General features: G+C 35.7%; 1 protein-coding gene and 1 pseudogene across 1 annotated transcript in view; both read left to right on the forward strand.

The window, feature by feature from the left end:
• Positions 1–15,345, forward strand: part of RPAP3 (RNA polymerase II associated protein 3) — a 60,452-nt gene that overhangs the window by 10,914 nt on the left and 34,193 nt on the right. The window contains exons 4-9 of the mRNA XM_036761024.1: positions 1,593–1,715; positions 2,674–2,801; positions 6,980–7,101; positions 7,660–7,730; positions 9,646–9,771; positions 13,897–14,024. Coding sequence (XP_036616919.1) covers positions 1,593–1,715; positions 2,674–2,801; positions 6,980–7,101; positions 7,660–7,730; positions 9,646–9,771; positions 13,897–14,024 — 698 coding nt within the window. The remainder of the gene's footprint in view (positions 1–1,592; positions 1,716–2,673; positions 2,802–6,979; positions 7,102–7,659; positions 7,731–9,645; positions 9,772–13,896; positions 14,025–15,345) is intronic.
• On the forward strand, positions 13,071–13,629 carry LOC118851545 (annotated as a pseudogene).

A 15,345-nucleotide genomic window follows, 5' to 3' on the forward strand; every position in this document is an offset into this window, starting at 1 on the left:
TTGTGTGCCCAGTTCATTGATCTCCTTTTACCTATTTTATTCATGTAAGCATTTAGAGATATAAAACTTCCCCTAGAACTGCTTTTGCTGCATCCCATAAGTTTTGCTTTGTTGTCTCATTATTGTCATTCTCTTGAATGAAGTTATTGATTGTTTCTGTGATTTGTTCTTTGACCCACTCAGTGAGAAGAATCTTAAGGACAAATTAAAAAGTTACAACTTCACACAGTGGGTAATAAACATTGATCCAAGTGTGAACAGAAAAGTTAAATGTAGTAAAAAATGGGATGAGAAAAATTTATGAATGAGGATGGCTACTGAAAGTAGTTCATGCCCCTTATGGCAACAATACTGGGTTAGATGAACCCTGTATCTTCTGATTTTTTAATTCTTGTTTTTCATCTTAATAACATGTAATGCTAAGTATTATTTTTAAACAAATCAGATTCATATATTTGTAGGAAATGCAAGAGCACCATTCATTGAGTTGCTTGAACATTACTGTTCAGTGTTTAGCTGGATCTGTGGTTTTACCACGCAGTTTTTTGACAGTGTCAGCTAGTCTCTTGAAGCTTTCCTATTTCTTGTTCTGATTCTTATCTTCTAGCATATTGTATGTAAAAATATCATCAGTTTAGTGGAATGTGTTCATAGCTATGATGGCATTTCCTTTTTAGCTATGTAAAAGGTTTTTGGTTTGAGGTTGGTGATTATAATAGCTGACATTTATGTAGAGTTTTAAAGTTTTCAAAGCACTTTATGTACATTATCTCATTTAGTTTTCACAGCAACCCTCAGCGGTACGGACTATTATTATTTCCATTTTCACAGTTTCAAGCCTTCCATTTCTTTACATTCATGGGCTTATATGAATGCAGATCTTTCAGAATTATGTTTATTTGCAAGCAGTTTGCTGGGCAGTTTTCAATCCTGGCATCCATAAGAATTCTGTAAGATGGACAAAATCATGTAACTTATAAAATCAGAATATCTCTAGGTTGTTATTTTGGGTTAAATATGTGGTGATATTGTAGAACCGAGAGCAGAATGTTGTCTTAAGGTCCCTCAATGCTTACAGAACAAGATATAGTACCTGATCTTTAAGTTTCCTAGCTATACAATTTTAATTGCCACAACTTTGATAAGCAGTTTTTGATTCTTGAATATTCCCCCTCCCATGTCTGCTGCACATATCTACCTTGGCTGCTATAATTTGAGGTCAGTTTCATTTTACACATAACAAGGATTAGACAACCAGTAAATGTTGGAAGCAGGATTTGAACCCATTTCTCTTCTGAATCCAAATCCTGCCTCTTCAGTGATTTTGGCCTTTTGTTGTTATTGCTGCAAATTTTAATAACATCCCTAATTTGTGGCATGTCATTTTAAAAAATGACATGAGTCTTCTGAGAGCATAGTTATTGGTATACAGCTGTTCTTGAGTAATGATCCCAGGGAATTTTGCTAATGTAGCCTGCTGTGCCTGGCATGTTCTGGTTTGAATTTTCCGTCATTCTGTAGTACGTAATATGTATTTTTTTCTTCAAACTTAATCTGTTATGATTATCTGTTATTATCCTATGTGATTTCAGGACACAATACTTGAAGAGCTTGATAAAGAAGATAGTACTCATGATTCAGTGTCTGCAGAATCAGATTCAGAAGAAGAAGGGATTCACATAGATTCACAAAAGGCTCTTGCTGAGAAAGAAAAGGTACCACATGGTAGACTTAAGGAACCTAAGATTAGATCTGGAAGAGATTTTAGATGCCATCCAACTCCCTCGTTTTCCAGATAAGAAAACTGAGGCATAAAGGTTAAATAATTTGCCCAAAGTTAGATAGGTAGTAAATGGCAGAGCTAGAGTTTGAATCTACTATTTTGATCTAAACCCAGCAATCTTTTTACTGTACCACTCACCTTCAATGTCCCTGCCTCCTCCCCCTGTCCCTGCGTGAAGATGTGATGTCATATCCTTTAGGAATCACTACAACATGGCATTTTCTGGTTTCTTTCTGCTCTCAGGAACTTGTGCCATTGGTGCCACTAGGACAAGGTTTCTTGCCCTGAGCCCTGTGAAATATTTTCTTAAAAACATTTTGGTAACTATTTTAATATAATTGGTTTACTTTGTGATCCTCTCTGTGTTTTATGCACTTAAAAGCATTCTCAGAAAGGGTCTGTTGGCTTCACCAGATGGCCATAGGGAATCAGTGACACAGAAAAAGTTAAGAATCTCTAACCTGGGATGGAGGGCCAAATATCCCCAGGATTGTGATTCTAGGTAGAAATAGTCCCGGTAGATCTGCTAGGAGCCAGGGAGGATCACAGAAAGTCTTAGCCAAAGCTAAGTTACTTTGGGTTAAACTTTTATTTTGCTATCTTTCTCTTCCTGGTCTGGTATTTTCCATCTTGTCTCCTGGGCTCCTCCTGTTAATTAGAAGGAGAGTCAGTCTATTTTTCAACCAAGGCGCTGGGAACAGTTTGGTTTGTGGCATAAAAAGAATTGTAGTAAGACTTGAGCTTGCAAAGCAGCGTTTTTTGTCTCATTTTTTTCTAGGCTCAATGGTGAAATGTACGTGAGGAAGATGTTTGTAGATGTAGTGACAAAATAATTGCTGTGGAATTGTGCTCCATCATCATGAAAGTTGACAAAAATTATTCTTTTTTAGGGAAATAAATACTTCAAACAAGGAAAATATGATGAAGCAATTGACTGTTACACAAAAGGCATGGCTGCAGATCCATATAATCCAGTTTTACCAACAAACAGAGCATCAGCATTCTTTAGAATGAAAAAGTAAGGTAGATTTGTATGCTTACACAATATACTATTTGTTCTGTACTATATTTATTGTACAGTGCTGCATGTTTATGCATGTACCATTTCTCTCTTACGTGATTGTAACCTACATGAGTGCAGGGACCATTTCTTTATTATTTCTCCCACTGTATTTAGCAATGGTTGTTTAATAATTGAATTCATTAAGAGAGTCTGACTGTTTCCATTTATGGGTAAACTTTTGGAAGATTTTTGAATGTGTTGAATTTTACTGGTAACAGCCTCAAGACACTGTCATCATGTTAAACATTTTGTATGTTATATGTGGTTGGCTACATAATAAAGGAATTATTTTCCCTTATTTAGTTTAAATCTAAAATTTTACTTCTGTGAGTTCTTTTAAAAACAAAATCCATATACATATGTTTAAAGGTTAACTTAATGTTGAAGCAAAGCAAGAGGCTATAAGGAGTGCTGGATTTGGAGTCAAGACCTGAGTTTAACTCCCAGCTCTGCTGCTATTTTGTATGTATGGAACCACTCATGAGCTGGGCATTTAACCTTTTGGGGCCTCACTTTCCTCATTTTTGAAATGAGGAAAGTTGAATTAGATAGGCTATAAGGTACCCCCCCCGCCCAGCTCTAAGTCTCTGATCCTAAATATATATGACTGGTATCCGTAACAAGCGTGTGCTAGGGGCAGCTAGATGGTGCGGTGAGTAGAGCACCGGCCCTGGAGTCAGAAGGACCCAAGTTCAAATCTGGCCTCAGACACTTGACAAACTTACTAGTTGTGTGATCTTGGGCAAGTCACTTAACCCCAATTGCCCTGCCTTGCCCCCTCGGGAAAAAACCCAGTGTGCTAATAGAAAAAGCAGTATAAATGGTATTAGTGTTAGGGATAATTATTTTTTGGCAATAGAATTGGATCTTAGTCGTTGGTATCAGTGCCTGGATTTTGATATACTTGTTCCATAGGAGGTTTTTTGGCACTTGTAGAGTGAATTTTCTTTTTTTAGCCTAAGGATAGTTGCTTTTTAAGGAGAAGAAAAACAAATGATACTTTATGGTTAGGTAAGAATACAAATAAAGTATATTAGATTGTTACATCAGATAGGATTTTACTCTTTTAGATTATCTTTGATAGCTCAGGAAAAAACAATTAAGAGATGAACTTCTTAGACGCCACGAAAAGAACAAAGGGAGAAAAGACTCCATTTTCTTGACACCACAGTAGTGGACTTCAACGAGTTCTTTGTGGTTTCAACATTTAATGGACCTGTAGTCTCATTGATTCAGTAATTCTCTCTCTCTCTTTGGGGGCAGGGGTGAGGCAGTTGGGGTTAAGTGACTTGCCTAGGGTCACACAGCTACTAAGTATCAAGTGTCTGAGGTTGTATTTGAACTCAGGTCCTCCTGATTCCAGGACTGATGCGCTATCCACTGTGCTGCCTAGCTGCCCCGATTCAGTAGTTCTCTTAAACAGTGCAAGCAGGCACCCATCCATAACTAATCATCCCATATGATGCTTGTTCATATCCTCCCATAAAGTTAACGTAAGTGATGTGTCTCGTTCTCCCCTTTTTCCTATAGAGCGTCTATCCACTGTGGTGAGAGGCTTTCTTCTGGTATCATGAGGATTCTAGTATTCTCTTTCTTGCCACATTACCAGCCCATATAATTCCTTGATGACTTCTTTTATATTTGTTCTTCCAGGTTACTCAAGTGTGCGTGTGTGTGTGTGGGGGGGGGGGGTGTCTACTCAGTGCTCACTATGCCTCCATGTGATGCCAATTTTTAGTGTTTTGGAGGTAGTTATAACTACCTTGTGTAACTTCCTTGTCTCACTGCCATATAGCAACACTAATAGAATGTTAATATTAAAAAGAAGAGTCTTGCTTTCACGAGAAGTTTCAGATGAGTAAAGGAGCCTTGCAGTTTTTCAAAGGCAGTCAGGCCTAATCTTCTGTTCACCTCTGGACCCAACTCATTGTCTATGTGTGCCATCTATCCCAGTTATACGTGCTCTTGGACAAGCTCTATAGGGTGTCTGTCCAAATACCTGTTGAAATGTGGTCAATAGATATTCTTCATCCACTTGGTCTTTCCTGTGGGGATAGATTGGTCAAATTACTTTGAATGATTACAGATCTCTTTTAGAACCCTAGAGTGTTCTGAGGCTTTATGCAATCATTATAACATCAGATGCAAACAGGAGCATCTGGAGGACCTCATCTTCTCTATCATAGTGGTGAATACTTTTAGGGGGCATCCATCTCCCTGTTTTATGCCTCGCCTTATGTTTACCGTCAGAGGGTCATTGAACAGGGTTATTTCTTTAAGGAATTTTAAATGATTTTGATGAATGGATGGGATACACCATACTGTAAATGAGGTATAAGATGACGTTAATAAATTAAATGATTTTTCGTAATCAAGAAACATTAACCACAATGAGCTCATTTATTCTCCACATCTTTCAATTAACTGTGTTTCCAGGAAACAGGCTTGCACGCCTGACAGCTAGCTCAGGGGTGACACCTACATCGTTTGTCCTTTTTTGTCAAAGTATAATTTTGTTTCATTTTTTTTGATAGTTATTTTGTATGTCTGCAGTTATTTTCACTGTGTTTTTCACAAGTACTTTTTGCAATTTTTTGCAATTGTTTTGTTTTTTGCAATTGTCGTAGCACCTGATTACCAATTATTCCATAACATAATATTTCTTGTCTTTAGGCATACTTTAAAATCCACTCCCTTCTTTACTTCTCTTAGGAATACTGGAAGCCATTCTTTTATTTAGCTGTAATTTTCATCTTCTGGTTTTGTTTTTCTAGCAAGATGGCCAAGGTTGATATAATTCTGGTCCTCCAGCAATATTGACTATCAGTCATTGGACAAAGATTTCACATTTTGAGTAGTCCGCTTCCCATCCCTTCTGCAGCCACGCAAGACTATGGGCCAATTTTTATTTTACTTTGTTTTGGGAGTTGCCATGGCCAAAAAAAATTATAATCTTGTGACCATTCTACTAGTGTGGACAGCACCAGTAGAACTGTAGTTCCAAAGTTGGTCCCTGGAAAGTAGACTTGGCCAGTTAGTCTCTAGCACTCTCCTTTACAACTTCTTCACCAACTGTACACTGGAAAACTCTGCCCTGGGTGCTGCCCTCCTGCCTCATCACTGCCTCTTCTATTCCATTTTCAGGAAAGCCCTAGCCATCCTTCACTTCTTCCTCTCCAGCCTCCACAGCTTCCTTTCCATCTGTGGTGTTTCCTTTCTATCTCCTACCACAACCTTCTGGTTCTGCAGCCATGCACTCTGTTCAGATCAGTTTTGCCATTGTCAGTCAAGAAGCCTTTATTAAGTGTTTCCTGTGTGCCAGGCAGTGTGCTAAGTATTGGGAATACAGATATAAGTAGAAAAATAATCCGTTCCCCCATGGAGCTTACATTCTAATGAGGAAAGATAGAACATAAAATGAAGCTGAAAAGCCATGGAGGGGGGATGAGAATGAAGATATTTACTCAGGGGTCCGTTGGGAAAGTCTGGAATGTACTTTGGAGACTAATGAGACATGTCTGGCATAGGCACCCTACTTAAATGGAGTTCATTATTCTTGGATGGAGTGTCACTGTTTTATAACTCCATTTATCCCTTTATCTTGACTCAGTAGAGTTCCCTTCTCTGGTTAGCACTCCACTCTGTGTATTGTTTCTCCATTAGAATAGTAATCATAATAATAGCTAGCATTTATATTGTACTTGACATATGTTATCCCAGCCAGTGCTCACAACCATGCTGTGAGATTGATAGGGGCTATTAGTATCCTGATTTTATGCATGAGGACACTGAGGCTGAAAGGTGAAGTGACTTGCCAGGGTCATCCATAGTAAATGTATGAGGTAGGATCCAAACTCTGTACTTCTTGTCAACAATGTAGTCTGGTTGCTTTGAGGGCAAAACTATCTTTGCTTTCCTTTTTGTGTAGTGCTAAACACTTAAACCCTTTTAACTCATTTATTCATTCATAGATAGAATCATTCTCAAAACCTTTCTGAGCTTCCCCTCTGCTGTCAAAACCTTGAAGAGCTCAGGGTTGTCTTCTCGTTGCAGTGAGTCATCAGAAGAGGACTATGTTTAAGAAAATTTGTTAATACTTTATCTTATTAATAATGACATTTCATGTATTACAGATTTGCTGTTGCTGAGTCTGATTGTAATTTGGCGATTGCATTGAATAGGAATTATACAAAGGCTTATGTTAGAAGAGGGGCTGCTCGTTTTGCACTGCAGAAGTTAGAGGATGCCAAAGAAGGTAATCATTATCAAATTGCATTCATTTTTCATTTTGTCATGCAAAGAAGACTACATAGTGACCACTTTTGGCTTTTGAGGAGTTACTTTAAAATAATTTTTGTGTATTTAATTTTATTCTCATTACTAATTATTCCGTAGTATTGATAAAAATGAGGCAACTATATAAGGGATTAAATGAGTCTTAATATCTAGTAAAAGGATTTTATAGTTTTCATTTAAATTTCTAACTTCATTGACCTGACAGTATATGCTCTTTGTATTGTATAGATCACAAAATGTCTGCCTGAAGTGGATATGTAGTGGGATTTAACAGCTTACTAACTTATGGTACATAGTACATACTTGCAAGTAGTGGTCTTGGGTCTAGTGAAGGATTATGATTTGTGCCAGGATTTTCTTTTTTTAAGTTGGGTGTTGGAGTTAGAGCTGAGATTAAGTCATATCAGTTTGCTTGATATCAACTGTTAATGGTTTCTTAATTCCTTTTAAAAACTTGACTACAAACGAAACTTTTTTTCATGTATTTTTAAGTTTTATGTTCCTATGTCTCACTTAGATTATGAAAGAGTATTAGAACTGGAACCAAATAACTTTGAAGCAAAAAATGAACTCAAGAAAATCAATCAGGTAAAAAAAATAAAAGTTGCTCATATTAAATGGTACTTATTCAGATAAATAGTGGTCGATCTTTTGTGTCTAGCTTCATGAAAAGCAATTTTTTTAATTTCACATAGTAATGGAATTTTCTTAATATGAATTTTTTTAGAGAAAGTGCAAAAATAACATTTTTAACATTGAAGACTTCACTATTACTATTTAAATTAGCAGCTACTGCTACTACTACTACTACTACTACTGTTACTATTGCTACTACTACTGCTACTACTACTATTGGTATTGATAATAGAGCACAGACGGAAAGACTTTGTGACCAAACGGGAGATAGATAACATTATGAAATGCAATATGGATAATTTCAATTACATTAAATTTAAAAGTTTTTGCACAAACAAAGGCAATGCAACCAAGATTAGAAGAGAAGCAGAAACCTGGGAAACAATTTTTACAGCTAGTGTCTCTGATAAAGGACTCATTTCTAAAATATATAGAAAACTGAGTCAAATTTATAAGAATACAAGTCATTCCCCAATTGATAAATGGTCAAAGAATATGAACAGGCAGTTTTCAGATAAAGAAATTAAAGTATTCATAGTCATATGCAAAAATGTTCTAAATCACTATTGATTAGAGAAATGCAAATTAAAACAACACTGAGGCATCATATCACACCTATCAGATTGGCTGACATGACATAAGAAGAAAATGAGAAATGTTGGAGAAGATATGAGAAAATTGGAACACTAATACATTGTTGGTAGAGTGTGAACCGATCCAAGCATTCTGGAGAGCAATTTGCAATTATGCCCAAAGGGCTATAAAACTGTGCCTACCCTTTGATCCAGCAATATCACTTCTAGGTCTGTATCCCAAAGAGATCATAAAACAGAGAAAAGGACTCCCATGTGCAAAAATATTTATAGCAGCTCTTTCTGTGGTGGCCAAGAATTGGAAATTGAGGGGATGCCTGTTATTTGGGGAATGGCTGAACAAGTTGTGGTATATAAATGTAATGGAATACTATTGTGCTATAAGAAAGGATGAGAAGGCTGATTTCAGAAAAACCTGGAGAGACTTACATGAGCTGAAGCTGAGTTAAGTGAGGAGAACCAGGAGAAGACTGTATACAGTAACATCAACACTGTGTGTTGACCAACTCTGATGGACTTAGCTCTTCTCAGCAGTACAGTGATCTGAGACAATTTCAAAAGACTCAAGATGGAAAATGCTATCCACATCCAGAGAAAGAACTGTGGAGTCTGAATGCAGATAGAAGCACACTATTTTCTCTTTGTTTTTTCTTCCTCGTGGTTTTTCCATTTTGTTATGATTTTTTCTTTCTCAACATGACTGATAGGGAAATATGTTTAATATGATTGTACATGAGCCTATATCAGATTGCATGCCATCGTGGGGGGAGGGAGGAAAAAATTTAGAACTCGAAATCATATGCAAGTGAATGTTGAGAACTAAAAAACAAATTTAAAGTAAAAAGATAATCAGAGTTATGTAGTGCTTTAAAGTTTGTAAGGTTTTTTCCTGCTTTCCTATTTGTTTTCTTTGTGAGAACAGGAAAATATATTTGCTTTAGGAGATGAATACAGTTTCATGTTAGATCAATATCACTATATTATGGAATTGAGAATTTGTTTTATTTTTAGTCTCAGACCTACCTTACATATACATTATACTCTGAGACAGAGATCTACTTTTAGGAGATGTTTCTGGTTTGAAATGCTGGTTTGAGAGCCATGTCAAATATTCATTTGTTTTTACTTGATTGAATGTAGATTTTGAACTAAACTTGAACTTTTGGTATTTTAGGAATTATTTTGAGATAGTCCATAAATTCTTAATGGGTATTTCATGCACAACGTACAAGTCTATCATATGTTTGTTTCTACTTAATGTTTCTATTTCCTAGGCACTGATGTCCAGAGAAGGTTCTCCCCTAAAAGAAAATGATGCAGTGATTGAAGTAACTGAAGAAGAAAAAAAACAACTTAAAGAACAGCAGTGTAGGCAACAGGCCATCCGAGAGAAAGATTTGGTAAAAAAAAAAAAATTATTACAAAAATATTGAATTTTCACAAAATTGCCGTCATTCATTAAAGTTGCTTTAGTTTTAACAAAATATTCTGAGGACATTGAAACATGCATCATAGATAATGATTCTGCTTAATATTTTTTCCTTGGTTCCTTATTTGCTACTACCTGTATATTCTCTTAATTATCATCACAATTAACATTTTTATAGGACCTCAAAATTTACAAAGCACTTGTAGTAGCTAGTTTGATACTCACAACCACCCTGTGAAATAGGTACTTTTATTATTCCCATTTAATCAGAAAAATGTGGTTTACAGAGAATAACTTGTGTGACTTGTCCAAAGTCCCAGAGCTAGTGTCCGAAGTGGAATTTGAACTCAGGTTTTTCTGAATCCAAACTAGTATATACTATATACCTTACTGCCCTTCATATTATTATTTTTAAATTGCTGTGGAACTTCACTTTGGAAATCGCTAAGATAGTAGCTTTTGCATGTAAACAAGTCATCGTAATGTGATGACTGATGTTAAGGTAGTGGACGAAAAGCATTTTATATACTTGGTAATGATATTATAGTCGTAGCAAGTAACTAACTTAGAAATAGATATTTTGATCTCTTTATACCTCGGTATTGTACCACCTAATGAATAAAAGTGTCTTGCAAAAATGTATATTAAATGTATATTAATTTCAGGTGAAAACCAACTCCTTATAGCAAAATTGAATACAAAAAGATTGTTATTTTTAGGGCAAACAGCAAATTAGTAGAATCTTGAAATAAGATGTAGTAAAACCTTATTAATGCAGGATTTTTGGTAGTTGAAGCAGGTTAGAATAATTAAATATGTAAATGGTATGAAGTTGTAAGGGCAGTTTTAACTTAAAATGAGATCATTTTTAATAATTGAAATTAGTTTTTTACTTAATTAGCATATATTCTGACCATTTTGGTGATTCTAGTTCATGGTATTGTATGTACTGTATTTCTTTTTAAAACAATGTTGAATTCATCCTCCAGTAAATTAAACTGACCTCAATATGAATTCAGTGAATTTTTTTAAACTTTTTTTTTTTTTTGGGTGAGGAGAAGGCAGGGCAATTGGGGTTAAGTGACTTGCCCAAGGTTACCCAACTACTAAGTGTGTCAAGTGTCTGAGGCCTGATTCAACTCAGGTCCTCCTGACTCCAGGGCCAGTGCTCTACTCACTGTGTCACCTAGCTGCCCCAGTGAATTTTTTGTTCTGCCATGAAATGCCTCTGTAATATTGGAATGGGGAAATAAAACTAATGCTTGAGTTTTAGTTTTTCCCTAAGCTTTTATTAATAGTAGTAATGCTTCTTTGATGTATATTTTTGGGAGACATGATTTTGTTTAATTTTTATGTATTGAGGCATCTAGCTCAGTGCTCAGGCATTGAATAAATAATAAATAGTAAATAACTAATAAATAGTTGTTGAGTGAGTTAATGATGAGTTCTTTTACTCTGGAATTTGGCAAATCTTAATTTAGTCTATATTCTGATTTAATATATTTGACAAAACTTCACAAGACCTGATTTGTGAAATCTATATCACAGCTGATAGTGCTACTAAAAATACTTCAGTAATTTAGCAGATCTGTGATTTCATCAATGAGGATTATTCCCTCCATGCTTTCTCATCCTGTAGCCTCCAATAAGTCCTGCCCAGTGGGTCCGCTTAGTAGCATGAGGACCTTGCTCTGTCTCTTGATATTATGTAATTACAAATACAGCATATAAACTCCTCCTCTGTTAACGCCTCCTTTCACCTTTTCTTTTTACAAATCTCTTTTCTTACATGCTACTTTGTGCGTACATTTTGTCATTGGTAATTTGCTATATAATATAGCCCATTTACACCCACCGGGAATGTCTCCTCTGCTCTTTGGGTTACCCGCACTTTTTAATTTGTAGAGATTATGGTATTCCAATTCCTAGCAACATAGCATTGCTAGAAGAATGTTAGTGTTAAAAAGATAGATTTTAGATCCAAGGAGAAATTTGACATTGTTGAAAGTACTGTGTGGTTTCCCAAATGATCTCTTCCTCTTGTTTACTTTTGAGCCCGGCTTCTTGTCCCTCTGCTTGTCTGACCAACATAGAGGTACTGATGGATCCAACTTTATGGACTGTTAATCTAACTGCGTAAAATAGTCTGTGGACAGTAGACATTTTTCATTTTTTATAGATAACTAGGACAAACTCCTTTAGTGATTATAAAACATGTTTAGGAGACTTGGAAAAATTGTGAGGCTTGATACCTCATACACTTTCACCACCTATATGGAGTCACTCTTCCATTTGGACTCTTTGTTGGATGTTCCTCATGACAATAGCAAACACCTCTCTCCCTGTTTTATGGCTGCAATGGTCGAAAAACTATTTGAACCTAAACTACAGTATCTGTGGATGTAGATGAGGAACACAAAGGACTGAGGGTCATTTCTTACTTTGTGGATTACTGTGGCCAAAGGATTTATCACTTAATGGCTAGACTATTGGTATTGAGTCTCTTCATACTTGCTTAGCTAGCTTGGAAAAGAGACACAGTCTGTGGCCAGAATGGTACTCAAAGCCTTATCATCATGGTGGTCCCTTCTAAAGGCTATACTTTGCTTAGATAGCCTTTGAGGACCCAGGGTCACCTCCATAGTACAATCAGACATTGGAATAATTCTTTTCTGTAATACAACTGAAAATGTTGTCACCTTTGAGACTATATGCATGAAAATAAGTATTTCTTCTTAAAGTTTGAGTATTTTAAAATGTTAGTATAATTTAAGCTGAAAATTAACATTATAAGGTAGCACATATTAAAATTTTTTAAATGAAAATTTATTATTATCTTGTACATTTTTAGAAAAATAGCAAATATTGGGACAGTAAATTGGACTTTGTAGAAGAGATTACTTTTTGATAATAGCACAGATTTTACCTCATTGAAAAACAAATTTATAGAGTCAAGGAGGAAAATGCAAGAAATTGCAATCTATAATTCACATGTCATAAAAACTTATGAATACTGAAGTGTATATCTAACGGAATTGCCTGTTGTCAACTTAAATATGTTTTTAATGGAAAATCTTAATGCTAGTGTTTTTTACTTTTGTATATATGGAGTGTTTTTATTAATATATGCTCTTGTGGACTGAGGTGTGGTGAGATGGGGATTGGCTTCTGGTCCTTCGATATTGATCCCGTTCTTGGCTGCTTCCTCCCTCTCCCACCACCATTCACCGGCCTCCCCATCAGAGAGAGGAGGACCTTGCTGCCAGAGTAATGAGCACCAAAGAGGACCAGGAAATGGAACTGGAAGCATTGCGTCCTATTTGTGAAAGCAATAAAAGTTTCCAAGGACTAAGTCCAGTTTCATTTCAGTGTAGGATAAGTAAAAATGGTGATCCAAAAGCCTTCTTAATAGAAATTTCTCGGAGCAAAACAAGCATCTCCAATCATATTTATGAATGCTTTTTTTCAGCAATGCCATGTCATCAGCTACAAAACAAAGTATTCTAGCTAGATTACAAAAAGAAGTTGAAATTGATTTTTGAACTGCTGTGACACACACACTTGATCATGCCATGGACAGTAAAGAACAGTTCTTAGAGAATCACCATCCTTTTAAGTGTGTGACATCAATAAGCAATACTATTTCACTTGAAATTCATAATAAGGTTTCCTCAAGTAAGAAAAAACAAGATTTTTAAAAAAAGAATACTGTTCAAAAACTCTGAAACAAGCAAACAAAACAAATCACAAAGGTGAACTTCCACAAGCCTGGAACTGGGTTGATGTGTTTAAGTATTAAAGCAAAATTGGTTCTAAAGATGATGATTAATGAAAAAAACTTGATATAAGAAAATAACATCTCTTAGTACAGTAAGTTGAAGTCATTCTTTCCACACTCTTTTCTTTCAATTGAAGTGGCATTTTATAAAATGTAAGGTTTTATATGTTTCCTAACAGTAATGGAGTAAAAAGTACCTTAATGTCATTTAGTTTTTTGGTGGTGGTGACACTGATTTTAATAAATTCCCTTTTGCATACATACACAGTCTCATGTACACCAACTCTTACTTAGTCTGCTTTCTTTTCTGTGTTTTAGGGAAATGGATTTTTCAAAGAAGGGAAGTATGAACTAGCAATTGAATGTTATACTAGAGGCATAGCAGCAGATGGCGCCAATGCTCTTCTTCCAGCCAATAGGGCTATGGCCTATTTAAAGATTCAAAAGTAAGTTTTCTGTATTTTTGTGCTGTTTTCAAATGAAAATTGAATATTTTTTCTTTTGGCCAAATATCAAAATAATTTACTAAAGTTCAGTTAATTGCTTGTAGCACTGTTTATAGTCAGTGATGTGTACCTGCCTCTTGACTTTATTGGAAATTCAAATGAACTACTATATAGAAAGATCATTGTGCAAAACTATAAATGTATAATGTTATTATATTTACATGCAGTTTAAAGAACATTAAGTGTCCTTCCTGCTCCAGTCTTTGTGCTAGTAACACAAAGGTGAAAAACCTGAATATACTTCTCTATCCTATGCCTCAGTCTCTTACAGTCTAGCTTCTGACCTCACCACTCAACTGAAACTGCTCTCCAAAAAGTTACCAATGATGTCTTAATTCCTAATTCCAGTAGTTATTTCTCCATCTTCATACTTGACCTTTTGCTAATATGTGCCACTATTGATTGCACTCAGATACTCTTCGCTCTAGATTTTTGTGAAATTGCTGTCTCTTGCCGGATCATTGCTATGCTTGGTTATATTCCAAGGCCCTGTCCTTGGCCCTCTTTTCTCCCTTTCTAATTTGGTGCCTCTTCAATTCATGCTCCATGGAGCTGCTAAGTTTAATGTCCCTAAAACTCAGATTTGACCATGTCCAGGCTCAAGAATTTTCGGTGACTCTCTTGCCTCTAAGATAAAATAAAAGTATCTCTGTTTAACATTTAAAATTCTTCTTAGGCTGACTCCAGCCTATTTTTCCAGAATAATTTTACAGTATACCCTGTCACATAGTCTGTGTTCCTGCCAAATTGGCCAACATGGTTTTCCCTTTACATGACATTCCCTATGTTTACCTGATGTGTCTTTCTACACAAACTGCCCTTCTTCCCTGGAATACTCTCTCTCCTCACCTGCCTCTTGCAATTCCTAGCTCCCTTCATACCTTAGCTGTATTCTCCCTTCTATATAAGACCTTTATTGATCTCTTTTTGCCTCCTCTCTCTCCCTGAAATGATTTTGTATATATTTTATATTAATGTACCCAATACACTCTGTTTCCCCCCAGCAGATTGTGAGCTCCTTGAGGGCAGAGATTTTCATCTTTGCCATTTTGTTTTTGTTGCTTAGCAAAGAGCCTGGTGGTACTTACTAAATGCTTGTGGAAATGAAAAATGATGGTCCTCCCCTCAGAGAGCTTATCAATTAATGGGGAAAATATAATACACAGACTATATATTGTTGTATTTCCCAATTTTAATATGTTTATTGCAGTTTTTGCTCAATCTCTTAATTGTTCCATTTATTATTATAATAATAACAATA

Source organism: Trichosurus vulpecula, chromosome 5, assembly GCF_011100635.1.
Source record: "Trichosurus vulpecula isolate mTriVul1 chromosome 5, mTriVul1.pri, whole genome shotgun sequence".
Classification (NCBI taxonomy): Eukaryota; Metazoa; Chordata; class Mammalia; order Diprotodontia; family Phalangeridae; genus Trichosurus; species Trichosurus vulpecula.